A 27,821-nucleotide genomic window follows, 5' to 3' on the forward strand; every position below is an offset into this window, starting at 1 on the left:
GTCAAAGTCCTGACTCCCAGTATCTCAGAATGTGACTGTATTTAGAGATAAGGTCTAGTAACCAAGTTAAAAGGCAGGCCCTAATCCAACATGACTAGTTTCCTTATAAAAAAGAAGGTTAGGATCTAGACACACACAGAGGACAGACCACAAGAAGACAAAAAGAGAGACTCTCCCACAAGCCAAGAGAAGCCTCAGAAGAAATCACCCTGCTGACACCCTGACCTCAGACTTCTAGCCCCTGGAATTGTGAGAAAATAAGGACTAGAGAATGAAAGGGCCTGGATAGCTCAAGTGGTAAAGAATCTTCTGCCCACAATGCAGGAGATGTGGGTTTGATTCCCAGGTTGGGAAGATCCCTTGGAGAAGGAAATAGCAACCCACTCCAGTATTCTTGCCTGGGAAATCCCATGGACGGAGAAGCCTGGCAGGCTACAGCCAACAGGGTTGCAAAGATTCAGACACGACTGAGAACACGTGGAGACGACAGAGAATGGAAAACTAAGTCCAACAACCTGACATCCAAAAAAGTCAAATACTTGGGAAGAAGTGGAAATGATAATGGAAAGTCAAGTGAGAGTTCAGAACCTAAATGAAGAGGACCATCTGACTGTCACTAGGCTCACATCACAGCATCTTACTGGTATTTAGCAACTCGTACTGGACTGTGCTTAAGAAAGAAACTTGAGTTCAATTTATATTTTAAACCTATTTTAGAAATCTACATTTCTGAAGGAGTCCACTCAAAAGAAGACTTCCACAGGTAGATAAATGACTGAGTGGCAGCTGCAATGGAGATACCCAACTTACAAGTAATCAAGGAACAAGTGGGTCCTTCAACATGATCAGTAACTACTTTAAAAGTAACCCAACTGTGATTGTTACATTCTATTTGTTTAAATTCTTTATAAAACATAAGGGGTTCATGTTTAATATTAAGTGATTTGCACCTCACTGAAATTTTAAAAAGGATTACTACCAACCCAATACCAAATTATAAGCAGTACCTACTCCATTCAATTTAAAACAGTCTCAGAAAATGGATTTCTGATATTTAACACGTGAAAGAAGGGATGACCCAGAGGGATGTATGGGGAGGGAGGTGGGAGGGCGGTTCAGGATGGGGAAAATGTGTACACCCGTGGTGGATTCATGTTGATGTTTGTCAAAACCAACACAATATTGTAAAGTAATTAGCCTCCACTTAAAATAAATAAATTTATATTAAAAAAAGAAATATTTGGCAGTTTTTATGTATTAGATGAGCTGCTACTTTTCTGACACAAACTCTGATACTATTTTTTAAGTAAAACCTATTGGGTCCAAGAGTATTCAATTTAATTACTCTATAAAATATAAAGAGATGACTTTTAAAAAGAATTAGATGCCAACAGAAAAGCTTCTGCTCATTATTTGAAATATATTACAGAAAATACTGCATACTGATTTAAAGAGGAATTATGAAAAGCATTATCAACTGCCCAAATAACTTGGGCACTTTCAGGTGATGCAAAGGAATTATCTGACTCCAAGTTTGCATATCTCAGCTAAAACAGAATGTACCAAATGGCAGGGAAAGCTGAGCAGAGGCAATAGATGTAGAAAACCTGATTACTTCTCTCCTGCTGCTACATCCATCATCTGCTCTGATTTGCTGTAACTGAAGAAGGAAGCTGATGTCCAGTTTCACCCTCACTCTGACCTCAATCTGAGTTCCAAAACTGTCAACGCTGATAGTGCACTGTGCACTTCTACTTCCTGACTTTTCATGTTCATATTGAGAAGAAATTCTGAAGTGCTGTGTGGGGGCTGAAAGGTGGACAGGGAAAGGAAGAGTCAACAACCCAAGGGAAGGATATCAGAATTACAAGGAAAAATGTACAGTCAATCTCAGAGCCTGTGGGCGGTGGGAGGTAAAATATACAAACACAGCAAGGTCAAACAGACATTGGGCATTGAAATCCACTTGCAGCAGGAAGTGGGAAACTTAGGCAGCACAAGAAATTTCAAAAGAACAGAAAATATATCACAAAGAAACTGATGTTTTATACTTTCCTTATCCAGTGGAAATGATCTAAGATAGCTACTGCCTGCAAAAGAAGTTGAAGCTTAAGCATGATATCGGCTGCCATATATTTATAACCAATGAGGAGAAACAAATACATTTTTCAAACTGTAGTCTGGATGTTTAAGGAGACAGCAAATTTTACTTGAGCTTCATCCTCAATCTATAGGAAACAAAATGGATGAGTTGGAGTCATCACTAACTTACTGTTATATTTGCCAAGAAATCTCTTTGCTGTACCTAACAGCAGGGACCAATGGGAAAAGGAAATTTCTCATCTCTACACATACATACACATATTTACATACAAAAGTATGTAAGTATGCAAATAAGAATCAAATAACATTTTATAATACTATTAATAAAAAGATGTAGTAGAGATCTGATTTATGAACGAATACATGTGTATGTGCTAAGTTACTTCAGTCGTGTCAGACTCTGAGGACTGCAGCCCACCAGGCTCCTCTGTCCATGGGATTCTCCAGGCAAGAGTACTGGAGTGGGCTGCTGTGCCCTCCTCCAGGGGATCTTCCCAACCCAGGGATCAAACTCAGGTTTCTCACATCTACTGCACGGGCAGGCAGGCTCTTTACCACCAGCGCCACCTGGGAAGCCCTAAATATATACACTATATCTAAAAAGTAACACTGGATTGGCTTGCTAACTTATAGACGGAGTTGAACTGTTTAGCCCATAGTATTTAGAATGCAAATGTATTTTCTTTAATTTTCACCTTTATGAGAAATCTTTGCAAAACATCTATGTAAAATGCCTAGCTTCTGCTTGACATTGTATTTTCCTATACTGAGATATGAAGTTCTTTTTCACCTTTAATTTCTTTGTTCTAAGACTCCTTAAACATTATGGTTTTCTATTCCTAGCAGTGAAGACAGCCCCATCCTCAAGCTCAAATGGGCATAACTCAGAGGAAAGAGACTGCATAAGTATTTTTATAAGTGTGTGTTATTTTATGATGTGGCAACAAATAGGACTATTACAATCAGATTTTTCATGGAGCTTGACCACAGACAAAGAAAGTGATGTTCTCTTAACTATTATTTGTTTTTATTATACAGTGATTAAGCAGATATTTCTTGGTTCTGTATCAATTTCTCTTTAGCTTTTTTAGCTTTATAGGAGAGTATGAACTCTTCTGAGAAAGAGTAACTCCAAGACATTGATAAGATTGAGTTCTGAGCCTTCAGTTAACAGTAAGGGCAAAGGCTAACAATTAACAAACATAATGCTACACTGCCAAGTGTCTCTGTAGCCAGTTGACTGGTCTTCCCATTTGAAATTTCAGTATCTGTATTTCTTAATTAAGAACTGATGTTTGGTTGTTTTTAGTAAGTTAATTCAGTTTTATATTCTACTACTGCAGTTTATTCTGTTATCATCTTTCTATGTATTTATGGTACTGAATAAGCAATAAAGCAATAGATTTGAGTTTCTTAGTCTGTACTTTAAGTCTGTGTTCATTTATAGTTGATTTATAAAGAAGAATTTATGTGATTACATAGCAAAATGTATTTCACTCTTTCCAGTAAGCAAGAAGGTAGGTACAGCTGTATTTTGTAGCATTTTGATGGTCTTAATCACAGATTAGAGGTAATTTAGGGACTGGAGTAAAACATGCTTCATTCGTATTTCAAACTCTAACCCTCAGTTATAAGCACAAAACTGCAAAAGAAATTCCTAATCAAATTTCTAATGTAATATGTCAGACACAGTGACAAGATTCAAATCCGTTTCTTGAATTAGAATTACTGAACCTTCAGAATTTCCATTAGTAAATATAAATGCTCTGCTTTCAAAATGTTAGAGATGTGAAAAATAGCATGGGACTACAAATACCTTCATAAGTAACTTCAAAAATAAGTGCTCATATTCACGCCTTTAAAAACATTTGTTCTTACTCTAGTAACTCTAGTTCCTCTTAAAGCCCACCCTATTATTACATGGGCTCCCCTTGTGACGTAGTGGTAAAAAAACTTGCCTGCCAATGCAAGAGATGCAGATTCAGTCTCTGGGTCAGGAAGATCCCCTGGAGAACGAAATGGCAACCCACTCGAGTATTGCTGACTGGAAAATCCCATGGACATAGGACCCTGGTAGGCTACAGTCCATGGGGTCCCAAAGAGTTGGACACAACTTAGCAACTAAACAACAACAATTATATATGTATAATTATATATCAACTACTATATGTGCGTATCAATTAACATATATGAATTTTTAAACAATATTTCACATTTGATCCCTAGAAAAACTCTCAGTAACAAAAGGTACATATTTGAGAGATTTCCGCATCTGGAAAGATATTAAGTATATTGGTTTGCTAAGGCTGCCATAGAAAAATATCACAGACTGGGTAGCTCACAAACAGAAATTTATTCTCCCACAGTCTTAAAGGCTAGAAGTCGCAGATCAAGCTATCAGCTGGGCTGGTTTTCCTGGAGGCCTCTCCCGGGGTTGCAGATGCTGTCTTCTCACGGGCTATGCTCTGCACATGGCCCTGGTTGTCTATTGTGTGCTCGAAGTTTCTCTTCTTACAGGAACACCAGTCAGACTGGATGAGGGCCTCTTTTAACTTAACCACCTCTTTAAAGGCTCTCATTCCAAATACACTCTCATTCTGAGGTTAGAGATTTAACACACGACCTTTGGGGGAACCACAATTCGGCCTGTAACAGGAAGTGATAGAGCAAGAGCATGCATCTCAGGATTGGCTTGAAGCCTCTCGTGTGTGTTCTGTGTTGTGTTGCCCATCACGGTCTCCCTAGCAAAGCAAACATCTAATATTTTTCATGGCGAATAGCTGAATATAAATGAAAACAAGGTGATGGGAGAAAAGGAAGATATGAAAAGAGAAGGGGCAAAACTCTTGAAAGAAACTTTAAATTTTTCAATAAAGACTGAAATAGAAAAACACAAGAACTGGAAACTCCTTCAGAAAAATAACATATGGAAAGGGAAAATACGTAAATTTTAAAGATGAAAACTCCTGAAGAAAAAGTAATACCAAAGCTCACCAGAGAAGATTCACCATCAGTACTACAGGGATCCAAACATACAATCAAAGCAATGAAACAGAATAAACTGGTTATAATTTAAGAAAAACATAATCGAGATGAAAAGACTTGAAACTGCATACTGAAAATGTGCGTTGGATACTAGAGAAATCAACCCAGAATGGGAAACACTGAGCTATAAGCTAGTAAATGTATAAAAATTGAAAGAAAAAAGATCTTTTAAGCATCTAGGCAATAATTAAAGAATGTAAATTTTTTTCAAGATAGGCCACATTGGGCCATAAAACAAGATTCAACGAAACAGACTACAAGAGATTTAAATTAGAACTCAAAAACAGTATTTTTTTAAATCCCGTATTTGGTCATTTTAAAACACAATTCTAATAACTCACTTCAAAGAAAAAATCACAAACTGAATAGTAATAAAACAAAACATATTAAAATTTGTGGGATATACCTAAAGCAGTGCTTAAAGAGAAATTTATAGCTTTAATTGCCCATATCTGGAAGAAAAACAGATATGAATCAGTTATCTAAGTCTCCAATTTAAGAAACTAGACAAAGAAGAATTAAACCCAGACAAGTCAGGGCAAGAATAACAATGAGATCAGAAAACAATAAATAACTTAGACAACAACAGAGAAGTTGATTGTTTGAAAAGTTTTGAAAGTTAATAAACTTAGCAAGACTATACCTCAAAAGTTTATTAGAAAACACCAATAAAAATCTTACCGTGGCCAATTCTGTAATTTTACCAAAACCAGGCTTCCAAGAGGCAGCTGTGAATAGACGATCTTATACCCACTTTGATGAAGCTGAGACTCTTCAGGAAAGTCTTCTTCAGAAACAGAGCACTTATTGTACTTTGAGTCAGTGTTCATGAAGCAGTACCATGGTTCATTGTGATTGACTTTGGCTTTATCCTCATTTGATAACAGTCTCCATTTCAAACAACTTTCATTCTCACACTGAACCCACACTTTGTTTATATACATGTTGTTCTCCACTGAGGAATCCATTGCCATATTACAACATTCTATTATCTTACTATCAAATTTTCCTTTTTCCGTAAGTGCATTTAACCTAGAAAGTAACAGAATAAAGATTGCAGGGGATAAGGAGAGAAGGCTCAGGCCAAAATCCGAGAAGTAGCTCTTTTATACCTTGTTTGCCCGCCTCTTCTCTGTAAACGTTGAACATGTCGTGTTTCCACCCACCCAGAGACAAAGGAAGAAAAGAGAAGCCTCAGTCATTCTGGTCATAATATGCTCCCAAATTAAAAATAAGTAAAGTATGATGGAGCAGAAAAGGGGTACAGGTTAACTATAGTATCTTTTCTACTACTACTCAATATACATCTAATAGATACCCAGTACTTTTGCCATTGTTGTTATTGTTGCTGTTTAGCCGCTAAATCGTGTCTGACTCTTCGCAACCCCATGGACTGTAGCCCACCGTGCTCCTCTGCCCTTGGGATTTCCCAGGCATGAATAGTAGAATGAGTTGCTATTTCCTTTTCCAGGGGATCTTCCTGACCTAGGGATTGAACCTGCATCTCCTGTATCGCACGCAGATTCTTTACTGCTAAGCCACTATAATAAGAGGTAAAATCTTACTCTGGGCCAGATACTATTCAATGCACACCACTTATATAGCCTTCCCAACAACCTCAGTGTGACCATTTTCAGAGAGAAAATGAAAGCTAAGAAAAGTCAAGTAATTTGTTTAAGGTCCTAGAGCTAGTACATTATATAGTTGGGATTTAAAGTCAGGCAGTTCCCCAATTCTGTGATCTTATCCACTAGGTAGTATTGCCTCTTGGGTATATGATGTATACAGTGTAGACCTGATCCCTTTCTAACTCTGAAGGAAACCAAAGGTAGCAAAATATTTCACTATATGAATATGTGAAATTTTTAAAAAATTAAAGGAATATTTTGCTTATTATTTTGCCTTTTATTATTAATTCAAGTGATTTTATTCACTATTAATTCAAGACATTAGAATTATATAAGTCTCTAACTGCCAGCTTTAATAATAAGTTATGTGTATATTAAAATAATTAATAATTAATACAGGTAAAATATAAGTAAAACTAATTATTAGTAACTTACTTTGAAATACAATCCTATTTTTAGAAAAAGACCTGCATATACTACATTGATAAATTAGTAGACCACCACTGGGGCTTCCTAGGTGGCTCAGTGGTAAAGAATCTGCTGCCAATGCAGGAGACAAAAGAGATGCAAGAGACGGGGAATCGATCCTTGGGTTGGGAAGATACCCTGGAGTAGGAAACGGTAACCCACTCCAGTATTCTTGCTTGGAAAATTCCATGGACAGAGGAGCCTGGCAGGCTACAGTCTACAGGGTCGCAAAGAGTCTGACATGACTGAGCACACACACATTGAATATCACTATCCAAGTATGGATAATCTATCACTATCCGCTATCACTATCCACTATCCAACATCACTAACCAAGTTCAGTGGTTCAGTAGTGTCAGACTCTTCCCTGTCTTCCCTGTCCGTCACCAACTCCCAGAGCTTGCAAAAACTCATGTCCATTGAGTTGGTGATGCCATCAAACCATCTCATCCTCTGTCGTCCCTTCCTCCTCCTGCCTTCAGTCTTTCCCACAATCAGGGTCTTTTCCAGTAAGTCAGTTCTTCCCATCAGGTGGCCAAAGTATTGGAGTTTCAGGTTCAGCATCAGTCCTTCCAATGAATATTCAGGACTGATTTCGTTTAGGACAGTCTGGTTTGATCTCCTTTCAGTCCAAGGACTCTCAAGAGTCTTCTCCAGCACCACAGTTCAAAAGCATCTGTTCTTTGGCACTCAGCGTTCTTTATGGTTCAACTCTCACATCCATACATGACTACTGGAAAAACCATAGTTTTGACTAGATGGACCTTATTGGCAAAGTATGTCTCTTTTTAATATGCTATCTAGGTTGGTCATAGGTTTTCTTTCAAGGAGCAAGTATCTTTTAATTTCACGACTGCAGTCACCATCTGCAGTGAATTTGGAGACAAAGAAAATAAAGTCTGTCACTGTTTCTATTGTTTCCCCATCTATCTGCCATGAAATGACGGAACCAGATGCCATGATATGGTTTTTTGAATGTTTTTCACTCTCCTCTTTCACCTTAATAACTGTACTTTATTCTTTACATTTTCTTTGGGCATTCTTTGTTGAGCTTATCTTTCTCTTTTTGAGTTGATGCTTCATTTTAAATCTTTTTTAAACTTTATTAATTTTACTATATTTTGGCAAGTACTCTTAATACGAGATCTACCCTTTTAATAATGTTAAAGTGCATTTAAAGAGTATGGCTGACTATGGGTAGAATGTTGTATAGCAGATCTCTATCATTTACTCATCTTTCTTACTTAAAATTTTATGCCTGCTAATTTAGAACTCCCTACTTCACCATTTTCCTCACCCATGGAAATCATTCCACTCTTTGATTATATGAACTTGATTATTTTAGATATAATATATAAGTGGAATCATACAGTATTCGTCTTTCTGTGATTGGCTTATTTCACTTAGCAGAATGTCCCCCAGGTTAATCCATGTTGTTGCAGGCTGCAGAACATTCTCCTCATTTAAGGCTGAACAGCATTCCATTGTATGTTTTCTTTATTCGTCCATCGATTAACACTGAGGTTGTTTCCATATCTTGGCTACTGTAAATAGTACTGCTATAAACATGGGAGTACTAATATGTCTTGGAGATCCTGATTTCAGTTACCTTAGATAAATACCCAGAAGTGGGGTAGCTGAATCATATGGTAGTACTATTTTTAATTTTTTGAGGAGACCTCTTTATTGTTTTCCATGGCACCAGCAGCATTTTGTATTCCCATCTACAAGTTTCCATGGTATTCACATCCTCATCAATCTCTATTATCTTTTGACTTTCTGATAACAGCCATCCTAAAAGGTGTCAAGTGCTAACTAATTGTGATTTTGATTTGCTTTTCCCTTATGATTACTGATGTGAAGCATCTTTTCATATAACCAATGGCCATATTGCTTCTTTAGAAAAATGGCCCATTTTAAGATTTAAACGTTTTGTGTCAGCTGTATGACTTCCTTATATATTTTGGATATTAATCACTTTGTAAAATGTTTACAAATATTTTCTCCCATTCTGTAGGCTACTGTTCATTTAACTAATTGTCTCTTGCTACAAAGAAACAGTTTAATTTAATGTAGTCCTACTTTATTTTTGGGCTTCCCTGGTGGCTCAGAGGTTAAAGTGTTTGCCTGCAAGGCGGGAGACCAGGGTTCAATCCCTGGGTCGGGAAGATCCCCTGGAGAGGGAAATGGCAACCCACTCCAGTATTCTTGCCTGGAAAATCCATGGACGGAGGAGCCTGGTAGGTTACAGTCCACGGGGTCGCAAAGAGTCGGACACGACTGAGCGACTTCACTCACTCACTTTATTTTCACTTTTGTTGCCTATGCTTTTGGTGTCAGATCCAAAGAATCATTGATAAAATCAATCTCAAGAAACTTTTCCTCTAAGTTTCCTTCTAGGAATTTTACAGTTTGGTTTTGGTCTTTAATCCAAAAATAAATTTCAAGTTTATTTTTGTGTACAGTTTAAGTTAAGGGTCCAATTTCATTCTTTTGCATATGAACACCCAGTTTTCCAAGACAGTTTAATGAAGGGACTATCTTTTCCCTATTCAGTACCTTTGTTTAAAAGTGGTTGACCTCTATATACCTGGGTTTATTTCTGGGCTATGTATTCTGTTCCACTGCTCTGTGTCTGTTTTTAATGCTGATACCATACCCCTTTGATTACTACAATTTTGTAAAATAGTTTGAAATCAGGAAGTAGAAAACCTCCAAGTTTCCTCTTCTTGTTCAAGATTGCTTAGCTATTTGGAGTTTTGTGGTTACATACAAATTTTAGGATTTTTTCTATTTCTGCGAAAATGTCACTGGAATTTTGATAGGGATTGAACAGAATCTGTAGATTACTTTGGGTTGTATGGACATTTTAACAATATAAATTCTTCTGCCGACTAAGGGCCGTCTAGTCAAGGCTATGGTTTTTCCAGTAGTTACGTATGGATGTGAGAGTTGGGACTGTGAAGAAGGCTGAGGACCAAAGAATTGATGCTTTTGAAGTGTGGTGTTGGAGCAGACTCTTGAGAGACCTTTGGACTGCAAGGAGATCCAACCAGTCCATTCTGAAGGAGATCAACCCTGGGATTTCTTTGGAAGGAATGATGCTAAAGCTGAAGCTCAAGTACTTTGGACACCTCATGTGAAGAGTTGACTCATTGGAAAAGACTCTGATGCTGGGAGGGATTGGGAGCAGGAGGAGAAGGGGACGACAGAGGATGAGATGGCTGGATGGCATCACTGACTCAATGAACATGAGTCTGAGTGAACTCCGGGAGTTGGTGATGGACAGGGAGGCTTGGCGTGCTGCAATTCATGGGGTCACAGAGAGTCGGACACGACTGAGCGACTGAACTGATCTGAATCTATGAATATGGGATATCTTTTCACTTATTTTTGCCTTCTTTCATCTATGTTTTACAGTTTTCAGTTTATAGATCTCTCACCTCTTTGATTAACTTTATTACTAAGCGTGTTTTGGACACAACTGTAAATTAATTATTTTCATTTCTTTTTCAGCTACTTTGTTGTCAGTGTATAGAAATGCAACTCATTTCTGTTGGCTGGTTTTGTGTCTTACAACTTTGAGCTCATTTATTAGTTTCAACAATTTTTTAGTGGAGTCCTCAGGGTTTTCTATATATGAGATCATGTATTCTACAAACAGAGAAAATTTTACTTCTTTCTTTCAGATATGGACGTTTTTTATTTCTCTTTCTTGCCTGACTGTCCTGGCTAGAAACTCCAGTACCATGTTGAATAACAGTGGTGTGAGTGGGCACCCTGGTCTTGCTGCTGATCTTAGATGAAAGCTTTAAGTTTTTCACTAGTGAGCATGATGTTACCTGTGAGCTTGTTACATAGTCATCATTTTATTGAAATATAATCCTACATCCAATCTGTCAAGAGTTTTCATCATCAAGAGATATTAACTTTTGTCAAATGCTTTCTCTCCATCTACTCAGATGACAATATTTGATTACCTTTCCCTTCACTGCGGTGTATCATGTTTATTCATTTGAAAGTGTTAAACCATCCATGCATCTTATGAATAAATTCTACTTGCTCCTGGTGTATGATACTTTCTATGTGCTCCTCAATTGTCTGCTAGAAAATTGAGGATTTTTGCACATATGTTCATCAGGTCTGATGTTCTCTTTTCTAGTGGTGTTCTTTTATGATGCTGGTATCAAGTTAATGCTGGCTTTGTAAAATGTATTTGGAGTTGTTCTCTTCAATTTTTTGAAAGAGGTTGAGAAGGAATTCTCACTAATTGCTCTTAAATTTTTGATAGAACTTACCAATAAAGTCATCTGGTTCTGAACTTTTCTGTTGGGAGAATTTTAGATTATTGATTCAATCACCTTACTTGTTATCTGTTCCGATCTATTTCATTCTGATTCAGTCTTGGGAGGTTATATGCTTCTAGGAATTTATCCATTCTTCTAAATTATTCAATTTGTTAGCATCTAATTTTTTGTCATAGTCTCTTAGGATCCTTTGTGTTTCTGTGGCTCAGTTATAAAGTCTCTTTCACTTATGATTTTGAGTCTTTTTTTTTTCCTGCTGGTCTAGCTAAAGTTTTTTGTCTTTTATCAAGAAACCAACTCTTACTTTAATCTTTCATTTATTTTTGATTTCTGTTATTTCCTCCTACAACTAAATTTAGGCTTAGTAGCTCTTTTTTCTAGTTCCTTCTAGTGTAAAGTTAGTTTGCATGAGGTCTTTCTTCTTAATGTAAACATTTATCATTATAAACTTCCCCCTTAGAATTGTTTTTACAATATCCCATAATTTTAGTATGCTGTATTTCACTTTGTCTCATGACATTTTCAGGTTTCTGATTTCTTCTTTGACCAACTGGTTTTTCAGGAGCATGTTGTTTAATCTCTACGTATTTGTCAATTTTCCAGTTTTTCCCGTTATTGATTTCTAGTTTCACACCATTATGGTCAGAAAAGATGCCTGATAGTATTGGAATATGATATATCCTGAAAAATGCTCCATGTACATTTGAGAAGAATGTGCATTCTGCTGCTGTTAGATAGAATGTTCTGTATACATCTGTGGAAGTCTCATCTAAAGCATAATTTAAGTCCAAAGTTTTCTTACTGATTTCCTGTCTGGATGATCTATTCATTGTTCAAAGTCAGGTAATGAAATCCCCTATTATTGTTGCTGTTCAAAAATATTAATTCCTCAGCACTCAGCCTTCCTTATGGTCCAGCTCTCACATCCAGACAAGACTACTGGAAAAACCACAGCCTTGGCTATATGGACCTTTGTCAGCAAAGTGATATCTGTGCTTTTTAATACACTGTCCAGGTTTGTCACAGCTGTTCTTTCAAGGAGCATGCATCTTTTAATTTCAATTTTAATTATAGTTGTACTGCTGTCCATTTCTCTCTTCAGATATTTGCTTTATATATTTAGATGCTCCAATACTGGGTGCATAAATATTTTCAGTTATTATATTCTCTTGATGAATTGACCTCTTTATCACTGTATAGCAACCCTGACACTTTTTACATTTTTTACTTCTGTTTTATATAAGAATAGCTATTTCTGGGTCTCTTTCGGTTTTCATTCGTGTGGAATATCTTTTTCCTTCCCTTCATTTTCAGTCTATGATTAGAGAATTAGTCCATTTACATCTGGAGTAATTTTTAACAGGTAAAAGCTTATTATTGCCCCTGTTAATTTTTTTCTAAGTGTTTTATCGATCTTTTTCTTCTTCTATAGTGGTATACTTGGATTTCTTTTGCATTATCTTTTGCATATCTACCAAAGGGTTTTGCTTTGAGGCTTGCCTAAAACATCCACAATTATAATAGTTCATTTTAAGCTGATAACTTCAATAACATACAAAAGCTCCTCATGTTTACTCTCTGTCCCCACCTTTTATGTTCTGTTTATGTTCTTTCCATATTATGTGTCCAATAAAAATCATTTAAGTGTCTGACTCTTTACTACCCCATGGAGTATACAGTCAATTGAATTTTCCAGGCTAAAATATTGGAGTGAGTAGCTGTTCCCTTCTCCAGGGGATCTTCCCAACCCAGGGATTGAACCCAGATCTCCCACATTGCAGGAGGATTCTTTACCAGCTGAGCCACCAGGGAAGCCCAAGAATACTGGAGTGGGTAGCCTAACCGGGATCTCTTTCATTGCAGGCAGATTATTTACCACCTGAGCTATTACGGAAGCCCCAAAATTATTGTATCTACAGAGATTTTCAATACTTTTGTCTTTTTACCTTTATACCACAGCTATATGTGATTTACATAATACCATCATATATTATTTTTAATACAACTTTATATTTACCTGTATCAGTGAGTTTTATACTTTTATATTTTCATATTCCTAATTAGCATCCTTTCATTTCAGCTTGAAGAATTCCTTTAGCATTTCTTGTAAGGCAGGTTTAGTGGTGATGAATTCCTTCACCTTTTAACAATATCTCTATTTCTCCACCAATTCTGAAGAACAACTTTGCCAGAAACACTGTTCTTGACTGGCAGTTTTCTTTCTTTCATAAGTTCTTTTAGAACTTTCGATATACTATTCCACTCCCTGTCTTCACTTTTTCTGTTCTTTTTGCTCCCCTGACTGAATGAGTTCCAGTGAACGATCTGCAAGCTCATTGATCCTTCCTTCTGTCTGATCTTCCGCCTTCTCTCGTCTCACCCCAGTTCCCACATGTCCACTCAGGATCTCACAGAACTACTACTAATTATGTGCCCCATTAGCTCCCAGATGCAGATTAGTTAGAACCATTAGGCAGCAGCTGAGAAAGTATATAGTCAAATCCCTTCTAGGGAAAACTGAGACTTGTGTTTTTGCCTGCTTTCTCTGTGACAAGCCTGGCAGGACGTGCTTACACATCTGTTAGAAACTGCTTACTTGTTCTCTATGGTGGAAGGGGACTGTGAATGCCAAGCCCTTTTGGTTCTCTAAGCTAGGTGACTTGGGAGCCAGCCCCTTGAGTGGCAGTCATAAAAGCTGGGGTGCTAGATGCACAGACGAGCTCCTTTCAGAAAGAAGCTGGACACTCACTTTTATAACTGGAGAGAGGGAGAGGAAAGTGCTCACAAGCCCTTTCAGGCTCCTGGAAGAGGACAATCAGCTTCCAGATGCAAGCTGGTTAGAAGCCCAATTCTTGGGCAGCAACTAGAAAAGTATGCAGTTAAATTCCTTCTACAGATAAAATGGTAATTTTGTGTTTTATTCTGGTCCCTCTGTGTTCAGTCCAAGGGTACAGCCAAGGTTAAGTGTTTGCACTTCTGTTTAAAACCACCTGTTTGCTTAACACGGTCCTGGTGGATGCACAAATGCTGATTCCCATTGGCTCTCAGAGCTAGGTGATTAAGCAGCTGGTCCCTTGGGTAGCAGCCATAAAAGCTGAGGAACTAGCTGTGTGGTCCACACCATCTGTTTCTCAGGGAGAAACTGCTGGGTTTCTCCGCGGTTAAACTAAAGGTTTATGGCATGAATGTATCTTAGCTTTTCCTACTCATTTCAGTGTAGTTATTTCTTCAGTCACCTCAATGTGTAGGAGGAACTAAGTGAAGTGAAGTGAAGTGAAGTGAAGTCCCTCAGTCGTGTCCGACTCTTTGCGACCCCATGGACTGTAGCCTACCAGGCTCCTCCCTCCATGGGATTCTCCAGGCAAGAGTACTGGAGTGGGTTGCCATTTTCCTTCTCTAGGGGATCTTCCCGACCCAGGGATCGAACCCGGGTCTCCCTCATTCCAGGCGAATGCTTTAACCTCTAAGCCACCAGGGAAGCCATAGGAGGAACTAAACTAGTTTCTAGATTTCCTTCCAAAGGAACTGATCTGTGTGGAGCTGCTCATTCAGTGCATCTGTGGGAGGAAGAAAAGTCTGATGCCTTGTATTCACTCTGCTGTCTTGGTGACGTCCTTTGTATTTTGTTTTCTTTACTTTTAATGAGCTCCAGGAAATTTTAAACAGTAATAGTAATATCTCTAACTTGTTGTAACAGAGTGCAGTGACCTCAGTCCTTTGCACAGCAGCCACTGCTGTGCACCTTTACTTCGTATCCTGTTACCAGGCAATGTGTCCTGTTCATCTATTAGTCAAGGCCTCAGTGGGCCCCACCCACTCAACAACTGTCAATGAGCAACTGTTAGGGGTCCGCTCAGCCACTGAACAGTGCAGCGGTGGGCCCTGCCCACAAGCAACCAACTGTTAAAATAATGAGTTAGTGAAGGGATTTAGACAACAGAGTGGGGGGGTCGTGAGGTGGAGAGTGAGGTAAGAGGCAGATTCAGCCCTTCTCCTGGAGGTCTCCAGCTCACTTAGCCTTGGGCCAGCAGGTGAGGTGGAGTGCCCAGGGAAGAGACTGGGGACTACATCCTGCAGGGCTCCAGCGCCCTCACTAAGGCCCCCCACTAGCCTTGCCCCAGTCCTTGAGGCAGCAGTGAACTGCTCTCCCTTCCTGTCTCTGCGACTTCCTGCCTGGGTCGCACTCTCCGAGACCCGGTCTTCCCCATTTGGGTGCCCTGAGGAGACTGGAGACCACCTGAGTTGGGCACCTGGCTCCCTCAGCAATGGCAGCTCGGCAGGATGTGGGGACCTGGCCCTACAGGAGCTGCCAACTGCGATCCACCTTCTCTTAGCCAGGATTGGGAGCTTGGAGGATGAAAGTTGTACCTTAAGACCCTGCCCTTTTTTGTCAGGACCGAGAATAAAAGTTGTCTGGTAGAGACTCACAAGAATACCATTACCTGACTGTTACCTCACCATGACCTGACCTCAACAGCAAAGGATTTGACACCAAAAAGTTTGCAACAATGAACCATGCCCCTCCCCCACCTTTTGCTTTTTAAGGGGTTTGCTGAAAGTTTTCAGTAACTTTGGGGTTCTTAGGGCATGAGCCACCCATCTCTTTGTATAAATCTGTAATAAATCTTTCTCTGTTCCAAACTCTTAATGTTTTAGTATTGATGGGCCTCACTGTGTATCAGGCACATGGACTTGCGATTTGGTAACAGTAGCAGGAGATAACACGGTCACTGGGTAAAGGGCTACCAACCCCAAGTTCACATATGAAGAGAGATGAGGGAGACTCATAAGTCTAAAGCAGGTATTGGGACAACTAAGTCAAGGGTAAGGAGTTGGGGAACAGTTCTACAAACAGTGAGATAATCCATTACAAGTTCATTCAAGAACCTTCCACTTATTATTTAATAAGAAAAATAGGATTTCTTAGTATTTAGTATCAAATTGATACTAGAACCCTCACTCAGACCATATAAAAGCAGGTCATATGTTCTAAATGGGATGTGAGGCCTCCTGCTGGAAAGATGGGAGGTACCACATGTAAAGTATCTGGTGCCCTTCAGTGATCCATTTACTTTTACCATACTGCAGTTATTTTTAACTAGCTAAACAGATCTACAGGCTGTATCATCTAGATTATTCCTCACAGAGTGAAGTCACTTTAAAATATTCCTACAAAGAGCGAGCATATTGAAGAGAATACTAGTAACAAATAATGAAAGTTAAGAGGTATAAAAGAAAGCAGAGCATGATATTACTATCACTCAATTGCCTAGGATTCTGTCCATCCTAGAACCACTGGAAAAAGCTCTCTAAGTTCACCACGCTGCATCAGTGGAAAGCTTAGGAAAATCCATTATGATAGCCTATTATAAAATGTTAAGGGGATTAAAAGATTACTTTTAAATGGTAGATAAAGTTTTCAGATTTTCTTAGGAAGTCAGTGCATAATACTGAGAAGATAAATTAATACCAAGAAAATGTCATTATTATTTAAGTAGTGATACTCATTTTCAATTGTGTCAAACTTAAACCTCTTGGTATTTTAGATTTGATAGTTTATCCAGGCTAATAGAATGTATAATACAGGTTATGAAATACTTACTCTTTTCACACCAGATTCTCATTATTTCTGTTACCTTTTCTCCAGCATTTGGTTTTCAAAATTATTGCCACATCAGCTATATTTCACTAGTTAAAACACATATACAGATTGTATTATCCAGAATTTTCCTCACAAAATGAAGTTACTTTAAAATATTTCTACAGGGCTTTCCTAGTGATCCAGTGGTTGAGAATCACCTTGCAATGACACCAGTTTGATCCCTAGTCTGGGAAGATCCCACATGTTGCGGGGCAACTAAGCCCTTGAGCCACAACTACTAAGCCTGTGCACCGGAGCCTGCAAGCTGCAACAACTTAGATCACATGCAGCAACTACTGGAGCCCCGTGCCCTACAGCCCATGCTCTGCAGCAACAGAAGCCACTGCAATGAGAAGCCTGCACACAGCAACTAGACAGTAGCCCCCACTGGCTGAAACTATAGAAAGCCCACGTGAAGCAACGAAGACCCAGCTCAGCCAAAAGTAAATAAATAAATGAATACTAAAATATGTTTCTACAAAGAAACAGCATATTGAAGAGAATACTAAAAATACAAATAAAGTATTTAGGTTGATGCAAAAGTAATCTGCAGTTTTGGATTGCTGAATTTTGCTGTTTGATACTGGAATATATTCTTAAATAAATGTGATTACGTTATACATCACTTTAATGCTCATTTATTGCTTTGCTTTTTTTGATAATGACTTATTACTTGATGTTTATTTTATGTTCATTTTAGACTAAGGAAATGATGTTAGACAAAAAGCAAATTCGAGTGATTTTCTTACTGAGTTCAAAATGGGTCATAAACAATATGTTACAGAGACAATTTGCAACATCAACAACACACCTGGCCTAGGAACTGCTAACAAACATACTCTGCAGTGGTGATTCGAGAAGTTTTGCAGAGCGAATGAGAGCCTTGAAGATGAAAGAGTGCAGTGGCCGGCCATTGGAAGCTGACAATGACCAGTTGAGAGGATCATCAAAATTGATCCTCTTACAACTATATGAAAAGTTGCCAAAGAACTCAGCATCAACCATTCTATGGTCATTCAGCATTTGAAGCAAATTGGAAAGGTGAAAAAGCTTGATAAGTGGGTGTCTCGTGAGCTGATGATAAAGAAAACTCGTCGTTTTGAAGTGTCATCTTCTTTTACTCCACGTAGCAAACAATGAACCATTTCTTGATTGGATTGTGACGAGTAATGAAAAGTGGATTTTATATGAAAATCAGCAATGATTAGCTCAGCGGCTGGACCAAGAAGCAGCTTCAAAGCACTTTTCAAAGCCAAACTTGCAGCAAAAAAAAGGTCATAGTCACTGTTTGGTCATCTGCCAATTTGATCCACTATAGCTTTCTCAATCCAGGCAAAACCATTACATCTGGGAAGTATGCTCAGCAAACTGGTGAAATGCATCAAAAACTGCAATGATTGCAGCTGGCATTGGTGGATAGAATGGGCCCAATTTTTCTGCATGACAACACCCAGTCACACATAGCATGACCAACACTTCAAAAGTTGAACAAGTTGGGCTACAAAGTTTTGCCTCATCTGTCATATTCACCTCACCTCTCACCAAGCGACTACCACTTCTTCAAGCATCCTGACAACTTTTTGCAGGGAAAATGCTTCCATAACCAGCAGAAGGCAGAAAATGCTTTCCAAGAGTTCATGGAATACCAAAGCATGGATTTTTGTGCTACAAGAATAAACAAACATTTCTTGTTGGCAAAACCGTGTTGAATGTAATGGTTCCTATTTTGGTTAATTAAGATGTGTTGAGCCTAGTTTTAATGATTTAAAATTCATGTTTCAATACCACAATTACTTTTTCACCAACCTAATAAGGAATATAAAAGAAAGTAGAACATGATTACTATCTGCACAGAAGGTACAAATGAAGAGGAGAAAGAAACTGGTGAGAGAGTGCTGGAGTCTGCGGGATGCCCTATAAAATCATAGAGACAGGAGTCCACACTTCAGTTTAAAGAGATGATGACAAATGCAGAGCTGTGCTGAGTATACTTGCCTTACTCAACTTCTGTTTTCAACTTTTTATTTCATAACTTAGCTAATATACTATGCTAGATAATTCAAAAGAAAATTTTAAAATTATATTTTGGAAAATAGAAAACATTGAATGTCTATTCAAAATTAGGCAGTCATGTTCTGGCTATTATAAACAGTGCTGCAATGAACACTGGGGTACAGCAGATGAATGGAGTATTACTCAGCCATTAAAAAGAATACAGTTGAATCAGTTCTAATGAGATGGATGAAACTGGAGCCGATTATACAGAGTGAAGTAAGCCAGAAAGAAAAACACCAATACAGTATACTAACACATATATACAGAATTTAGAAAGATGGTAATGATAACCCTGTATGCGAGACAGCAAAAGAGACACAGATGTATAGAACGGACTTTTGGACTCTGAGGGAGAGGGAGAGGGTGGGATGATTTGGGAGAATGGCATTGAAACATGTATACTATCATGTAAGAAATGAATCGCCAGTCTATGTTCAATACTGGATACAGGATGCTTGGGGCTGGTGCACGGGGATGATCCAGAGAGATGATGTGGGGAGGGAGGTGGGAGGGGGGTTCAGGATTGGGAACTCATGTACACCCGTGGCGGACTCATGTCAATGTATGGCAAAACCAATACAGTATTGTAAAGTAAAATAAAGTAAAAATAAAAATTAAAAACAAAATAATACAGTTGAGTAAGAAAAAATTAGGCAGTCATGTTTGGGCTATTAGTTTATTCATTCATTCATTTAATGCAATAGTTATGAATGGTTACAGACACTCAATTTTCAGTCAGACAACTCTACCACTTTTTAATTTTCAAATTAGTTAACCACTGCTCTAGGGATAACAAGAGTACTATCACTCTGGAACCTCTTTTATAAGGATACTAATCCCCATTCATAAAGGCTCTGTCTTTATGATTTAATCACCACCCACTGCATCTACCTTCTAATAACATCACGTTGAGGATTAGGTTTCAATATGAATTTGAAGTGACACAAATATTCAGTCTATAGCATCCCATCTCTGGCCCCAAAATTCACATTCCTCTCACATGAAAAATACATTTATTCCATTCCCAGAAGTTTTAACCGCTTCCAGCATCAACCCAAAAAATCTGAAGTCCAAAGTCTCATCTAAATATCACCTAAATCAGACATGGGTGAGACTGAATGCAGGATTCACCTTGAGGCAAATTTCTCTCCATCTGTGAACCTGTGAAATTAAATGTGTTCTCTGCTTCCAAAATACAATAGTGGGACAGGCATAGGACAGACATTCCCTTTCCAAAGGGAGAAATAAGAAAGGAATGAAAGGTTCCGAGCAAGTCTAAACATTAATTCTGGATAATAACATTTGGCTCTATGCTCTCCCTCCAGGCACACCAGGACTGTGGACCCCTTCCAGACCTACTAGGGTAGGTAACTGCATAGTTTCGCAAGGTAGGGGTTGGGCCCTATAGGATATAGCTGGTCTTGTCCCCATATGGCTTTGAAGGCAGCCCACACAGTAGCTCTCACAGGTTAAGAGTCAAGTGCCTGTGGCTCAGCTGGGCTTTACTGGTCAGCTTCATGATGGTGGCCCTGGCCCACAGCTCCACAGTGCAACGGAGATAAAGGAACTTATTATTTTACTTAGTTAAACGAGGCTAAGCTGTACCTGCAAAGACTTGCTTAGGTATTTCCTCAGCTAGATATTCACTTTCATTACTCACAAATTCTACCTTTCATGAAACACTACATATGAACACAAATCAGCCAAGTTTTTGCCACTGTATCACAAGGACCATCTTTTCTCCATTGCACAATAACATGCTCCTCATTTTCATCTGAGACCTCATCAGAATGCCCCCTTTACTGTCCACGTTTCTACCAAAATTCTGTTCAAAATTACTTGGGTATTCTCCAAGAAGACTGAAGCTTTCTCTACAGTTCTCACCTTTTCTATCTGGCTCACATCACAGTTGCCCTTAACAATCCATTCATTTCTGGCAATGCAGACTTTTTCTCTCTGGAGGAGGGCACGGCAACTCACTCCAGTATTCTTGCCTAGAGAATTCCATGGACAAAGGAGCCTGGTGGGTTATGACCATAGGGTCACGAAGAGTCAGACATGACTGAAGCGACTTAGCACAGCACAGGCTTTTTCTAGAATGAATCTCAAAACTCTACCAGCCTCTACCTTTTACCCAATTTCAAAGCCATTTCCACATTTTTAGGTATTTATTACAGCAGTACCCTTTTCTCAGTACCATTTCTGTCTTTGTTTGGACTGCTGTAACAAAAATACCAGACTGGGTGACTTATAAACAGAAATTTATTTCTCACAGATATGGAGGCTGAAAAATCCAAGATCAAGGCACTGATATATCTGGTATCTAGAAAGCACCCACTGCTGGTTCATAAATGGCTGCTTTCTATAGTAACCTCATTTTGAGGAATGGGCAAGGTACTTTGAGGGTTCTCTTTTTACAAGTGAACTAATTCCATTCATGAGAGCTCTGTCTTCACTACATTATCACCTCCCCAATACCATGCTAACACTTCCTGTTATCGTCATGTTTTGGGGTGGGGGGGGGGGACACAACCATTCAGTCTATAGCAATAATCAGTCAAACATTTTTTTAAATGTTTTGAAAGCAAGGGGAAGGATCTTAGTGGTACGGGAAGACAGTGGCACATAAATCTTAGACATCCATTTGGATAAATAGATGAAAAGTAGAGTTAATAACCAAGTTCAGTTCAGTTCAGTTCAGTCACTCAGTCGTGTCCAACTCTTTGCAACCCCATGAATCACAGCAAGACAGGCCTCCCTGTCCATCACTAACTCCCAGAGTTCACTCAGACTCGCGTCCATGGAGTCAGTGATGCCATCCAGCCATCTCATCCTCTGTCGTCCCCTTCTTCTCCTGCCCCCAATCCCTCCCAGCATCAGAGTCTTTTCCAATGAGTCAACTCTTCTCATGAGGTGGCCAAAGTACTGGAGTTTCAGCTTTAGCATCATTCCTTCCAAAGGAATCCCAGGACTGATCTCCTTCAGAATGGACTGGTTGGATCTCCTTGCAGTCCAAGGGACTCTCAAGAGTCTTCTCCAACACCACAGTTCAAAAGCATCAATTTTTCGGTGCTCAGCCTTCTTCACAGTCCAACTCTCACATCCATACATGACCACAGGAAAAACCATAGCCTTGACTAGACGGACCTTTGTTGGCAAAGTAATGTCTCTGCTTTTCAGTGTGCTTTCAAGGTCGGTCATAAAAAAAGTGTTTGTGTGTTTTGTTTCCCCCTTTCTAATCTTACAGCTACAAACACAGCTCAGTTCCTCACCAGTTCATTTGGACTGCTCTAAGTAGCCTACGTTGGCATTCCAATCTCAAAGAAAGGCAATGCCAAAGAATGCTCAAACTACCACACAACTGCACTCATCTCACATGCTAGTAAAGTAATGCTCAAAATTCTCCAAGCCAGGTTTCAGCAATATGTGAACCATGAACTTTCAGATGTTCAAGCTGGTTTTAGAAAAGGCAGAGGAACCAGAGACCAAATTGCCAACATCCACTGGATTGAAAAAGCAGGAAGGAGAGTTCCAGAAAAACATCTATTTCTGCTTTATTGACTATGACAAAGCCTTTTGACTGTGTGGATCACAATAAACTGTGGAAAATTCTGAAAGAGATGGGAATACCAGACCACCTGACCTGCCTCTTGAGAAACCTATATGTAGGTCAGAAAGCAAGTTAGAACTGGACATGGAACAACCGACTGGTTCCAAATAGGAAAAGGAATACGTCAAGGCTATATATGGTCACCCTGCTTATTTAATTTATATGCACAGTGCATCATGAGAAACACTGGGCTGGAAGAAGCCCAAGATGGAATCAAGATTGCCAGGAGAAATATCAATAACTTCAGATATGCAGATGATACCACCTTATGCCAGAAAGTGAAGAGGAACTAGAAAGCCTCTTGATGAAAGTGAAAGAGGAGAGTGAAAGAGTTGGCTTCAACTTTCTCAACATTCAGAAAACTAAGATCATGGCATCCGGTCCCATCACTTCATGGGAAATAGATGGGGAAACAGTGGAAACTGTGGCAGACTTTATTTTGGGGGGCTCCAAAATCACTGCAGATGATGATTGCAGCCATGAAATTAAAAGACACTTACTTCTTGGAAGGAAAAGTTATGACCAACCTAGATAGCATATTCAAAAGCAGAAGCGTTACTTTGCCAACAAAGGTCCATATAGTCAAGGCTATGGTTTTTCCTGTGGTCATGTATGGATGTGAGAGTTGGACTGTGAAGAAAGCTGAGAGCCGCAGAATTGATGCTTCTGAACTGTGGTGTTGGAGAAGACTCTTGAGAGTCTCTTGGACTGCAAGGAGATCCAACCAGTCCATCCTAAAGGAGATCAGTCCTGGGTGTTCACTGGAAGGAATGATGCTAAAGCTGAAACTCCACTACTTTGGCCACCTCATGCGAAGAGTTGACTCACTGGAAAAGACTCTGATGCTGGGAGGGATTGGGGGCAGGAGGAGAGGGGGACGACAGAGGATGAGATGGCTGGATGGCACCACCGACTTGATGGACATGAGTTTGGGTAAACTCTGGGAGTTGGTGATAGACAGGGAGGCCTGGTGTGCTGCGATTCATGGGGTTGCAAAGAGTCGGACACGACTGAGTGACTGAACTGAACTGAAATAGCCTACTAAACCAATCTGTCTACTCTCTCTTTCCCCATATTAATTATTTCAACTCATCAATAAGAGATTAATCTTAGAAACTCACAATAACTGGTACTTTTGCTAAAAAATGTATAGTTTGCTACTGCTAATATTTGGAAATAATGTCCCCACTTTTAATTTTCCACAATGTAACTCTATAGTGAAATACTTAAGATTATGAATTTTATTACCAGTCAGACTTAGACTAAGATATAAAAACATCAATTTAATAGCTGTATGACCTTCAGTGAATCATTTCACATCTTTTCATCCGGAAAGTGGGAATAATACTAGCACTACCTCATAAAGTATTCAGAAAGTTCTATAAAATGATGCATGCAGGGTATGTGGCAAGAAGTACAGCATGCAGGTGTTCATTAAATGGTAGCTAGCAAGCATCACTATTCATCCTTCCAAACATCAATTTACATTATGTTATCCCCCAAAAATATCCAATGTATTCTCTTTGTCTTTGCTCATGTATCCTCCTTACTGTAGAATAACCTGTAAATTGCCTACTTTCAAGACCCACCTCAAATACCATGCCTTTCAAGAAGTCGTCTTGGAAGTCCTCAACCAGTTGCAATTTCTCCCTGCTTGACATTCACATCCTCTTAACTTCTGGTTTTACAATATTGTGTGACATATTACAATGATGTTTACTACCTAATTCCCACCACTTGATTGTATCCTCTCCAAGGACAGGGATATTATTTTGAATCTGCAGTAAAAAATGATTTGATATTGGAAACATTGCTTTCTGTCTGTTGATCCCCCAATACTCAAATAGTATTTTGCATGCAGGAAGCATTCATATAACTTCCCTAATTTTTCTCTATTTCTTCTCTGTATTTGTGGAGCATCTGGAACGAGTTAAATATATTAACAGATGAGAAAGGGGCTAGTGAGCAATTTTTTATCTATCACAATACATTACAATGTATTACTAGTTGTATGGAATTTAATAAGACCACCAACGTCTGTAGAACCCTGCAAACTGTTCTAAATAACTTAATATAGTACGATTATTATAGATATTTGTAGCATTAAAGTGAAACTCATGAGCTAAATAAATAACATGGATTTTACACAAATTCTCCAAAGATTTCTGCATTCCATGAACGTTACTTTAGTGTTAAAGCAGAGTCTGAAAAAAATTAGAAAACAAGATCAATTTTTTTTGAACTGAAATATTACACAGTTCCGTTGTTCAACAGAACAAAGGTCTAAGATATGGAGTATAGCCAATATGAATTCTTATGAAGCATCAGTTTTTATTACAATGTATATGTATTTTATGACTGATGTATCCCAGATGGTAAAATTACAACATACCCAAGGAGTTCTGAATAATCTCAGAATTTAATGAGACAGTGCGAATAAATACATACAGAATAGGAATGAAGACAAATGGCTACTTATAATAGAAATTGCTTTTATTGTTTGTATGTGACTGAGAAAAATGATTGCTCCTCCAAACAAAAAAGTTGTCATTATTATTTTGCTCTCCAACACTGTTGTTATAGAAAGCACATACATTTTAAATACAGACTAACCCAGATGATGCAACTCTTCTGAGTTTAAGCAAAGTAACTACCTATACCACTATCTTTACACTTGGGGTATTTCAACATTATAATTTCAATTTTCGTCATGTCCATTTCTAGATGATATCTCCTTTTTTTTTGATCAATTAATGGCTGCAATGGGTTTCGTTGCTTCACGGGGGATTTCTTTAGTTGTGGTGAGCGCGGCTACTCTTGGCTGCGGTGCAGACTTCTCGCTGTGGTAGCGTCTCGTTGCTGAGCACAAGCTCTAGGCACTTGGGCTTCAGGAGTTGCAGCTTGTGGGCTCATCAGTGTGGCATACAGGCTCTAGGGTGTGAGGGCTTCTGTAGTTGTGGTGCACGGGCTTAGCTGCTTTGCATCATGTGGAATCTTCCCAGATAAGAGACCAAACCCGTTTCCCCTGCATTGGGAGGGTGACTCTTATCCATTGTACTACCAGGGAAGTCCTGATATATCACTTGTAAACAATGACTGTATGACTACAATACCAAATCTGCTTACTTCCAAAGAGAATTTAAAGTGAAAATAAGATAATTTTTATATTATAGGTTAAAATTTCATAGTATTCAAGAGAAAGTAAAAAAAAACATCAGAACGTAGGAGTCAAAAAATGTAGTTTCTATCACCATGCAACTTCCTACATTTATAATCTCAAGAGCACTCAGTGTTTTCAACTATAAGGGAAAGAAGTAGGACTGGATGATCTCTAAAGAATTGTTGGGCTTTCATATTTTTTCTTCTTTATTTTTAAAACTATGAAAGTATGACAACACATTTAGAGGAGATTTGGAAAATACAGAACAAAGTTAAACAGAGTTTCACCATATAATTATTTTTTAAGCAGATAAATTAGGAATTTTTAGTTGGAGTTTCAATATAAAACTCTCAAAAATAATAGAATAGACAGAAAAATAGAAGGATACAGTAGACCTTAAAAAGCATTATGAATCAATTCAACATAATTAAGATTTATATAATTTTCACACAACAGTAGGATACAAATTCTATTCAAGTTCCCACAGACTATAAACCAGGAGATACTCAAACATCAGTTCAGTTCACTTCAGTCACTGAGTCAGTCTGACCCTTTGTGACCCCACAGACTGCAGCACTGCCAGGCTTCCCTGTCCATCACCAACTCCCAGAGCTTGCTCAAACTCATATCCATTGAGTCGGTGATGCCATCCAACTGTCTCATCCTCTGTCGTCCCCTTCTCCTCCTGCCTTCAATCTTTCCCAGCATCACGATCTTTTGAAATGAGTCAGTTCTTTGCATCAGGTGGCCCAACTACTGGAGCTTCAGCTTCAGCATCAGTCCTTCCAATGAATATTCAGGACTGATTTCCTTTAGGATGGACTGGTTTGATCTCCTTGCAGTCTAAGGGACTCTCAAGAGTCTTCTCCAACACCACAGTTCAAAAGCATCAATTCTTTGGCACTCAGCTTCCTTTACAGTCCAACTCTCACATCCATACATGACTACTGGAAAAACCATAGCTTTTATTAGATGGACCTTTGTAGGCAAAGTAATGTCTCTGCTTTATAATATGCTGTCTAGGTTGGTCATAGCATTTCTTCTAAGGAGCAAGTGTCTTTTAATTTCATGGCTGCAGTCACCATCTGCAGTGATTCTGGAGTTCAAAAAATAAAGTCTGTCACTGTTCCCATTGTTTCCTCATCTATTTGCCATGAAGTAATGGGATCAGATGCCATGATCTTAGTTTTCTGAATGTTGAACTTTAAGCCAACTCTTTCACTCTCCTCTTTCACTTTCATCACGAGGCTCTTCAGTTTTTCTTTGCTTTCTGCCATAAGGGTGGTGTTATCTGCATATCTGAGGTTATTGATATTTTCTCCCGGCAACCTTGATTCCAGCCTGTGCTTCATCCAGCCCAGCATTTTGCATGATGTACTCTGCATATAAGTTAATAAGCAGGGTGACAATATACAACCTTGATGTACTCCTTTCCTGATTTGGAATTAGTCTGTTGTTCCATGTTTGGTTCTAACTGTTGCTTCTTGACCTGCATACAGACTTCTCAGGAGGCAGGTAAGGTGGTCTGGTATTCCCATTTCTTTAAGAATTTTCCACAGTTTGTTGTGACCCACACAATTAAAGGCTTTGGCATAGTCAATAAAGCAGACGTTTTTTTGGAATTCTCCTGCTTTTTTGATGATCCAACGAGTGTTGGCAATTTAATTTCTGGTTCCTCTGTCTTTTTGAAATCCAGCTGAACATTTGAAGTTCATGGTTCATTTACTGTTGAAGCCTGGCTTGGAGGATTTTGCGCATTACTTCACTAGAGTGTAAGATGAGTGCAATTGTGCAGTAGTCTGAA

The 27,821-nt window shown here is 38.8% G+C and overlaps 1 protein-coding gene across 1 annotated transcript in view; it reads right to left on the bottom strand.

The window, feature by feature from the left end:
- ZCWPW2 (zinc finger CW-type and PWWP domain containing 2) overlaps positions 1-27,821 on the bottom strand; it is a 149,798-nt gene that overhangs the window by 75,424 nt on the left and 46,553 nt on the right. Inside the window, exon 4 of the mRNA XM_052644491.1 lies at positions 5,830-6,180. Coding sequence (XP_052500451.1) covers positions 5,830-6,180 — 351 coding nt within the window. The remainder of the gene's footprint in view (positions 1-5,829; positions 6,181-27,821) is intronic.

Source organism: Budorcas taxicolor, chromosome 1 (assembly GCF_023091745.1).
Source record: "Budorcas taxicolor isolate Tak-1 chromosome 1, Takin1.1, whole genome shotgun sequence".
In the NCBI taxonomy this organism is placed as follows: domain Eukaryota; kingdom Metazoa; phylum Chordata; class Mammalia; order Artiodactyla; family Bovidae; genus Budorcas; species Budorcas taxicolor.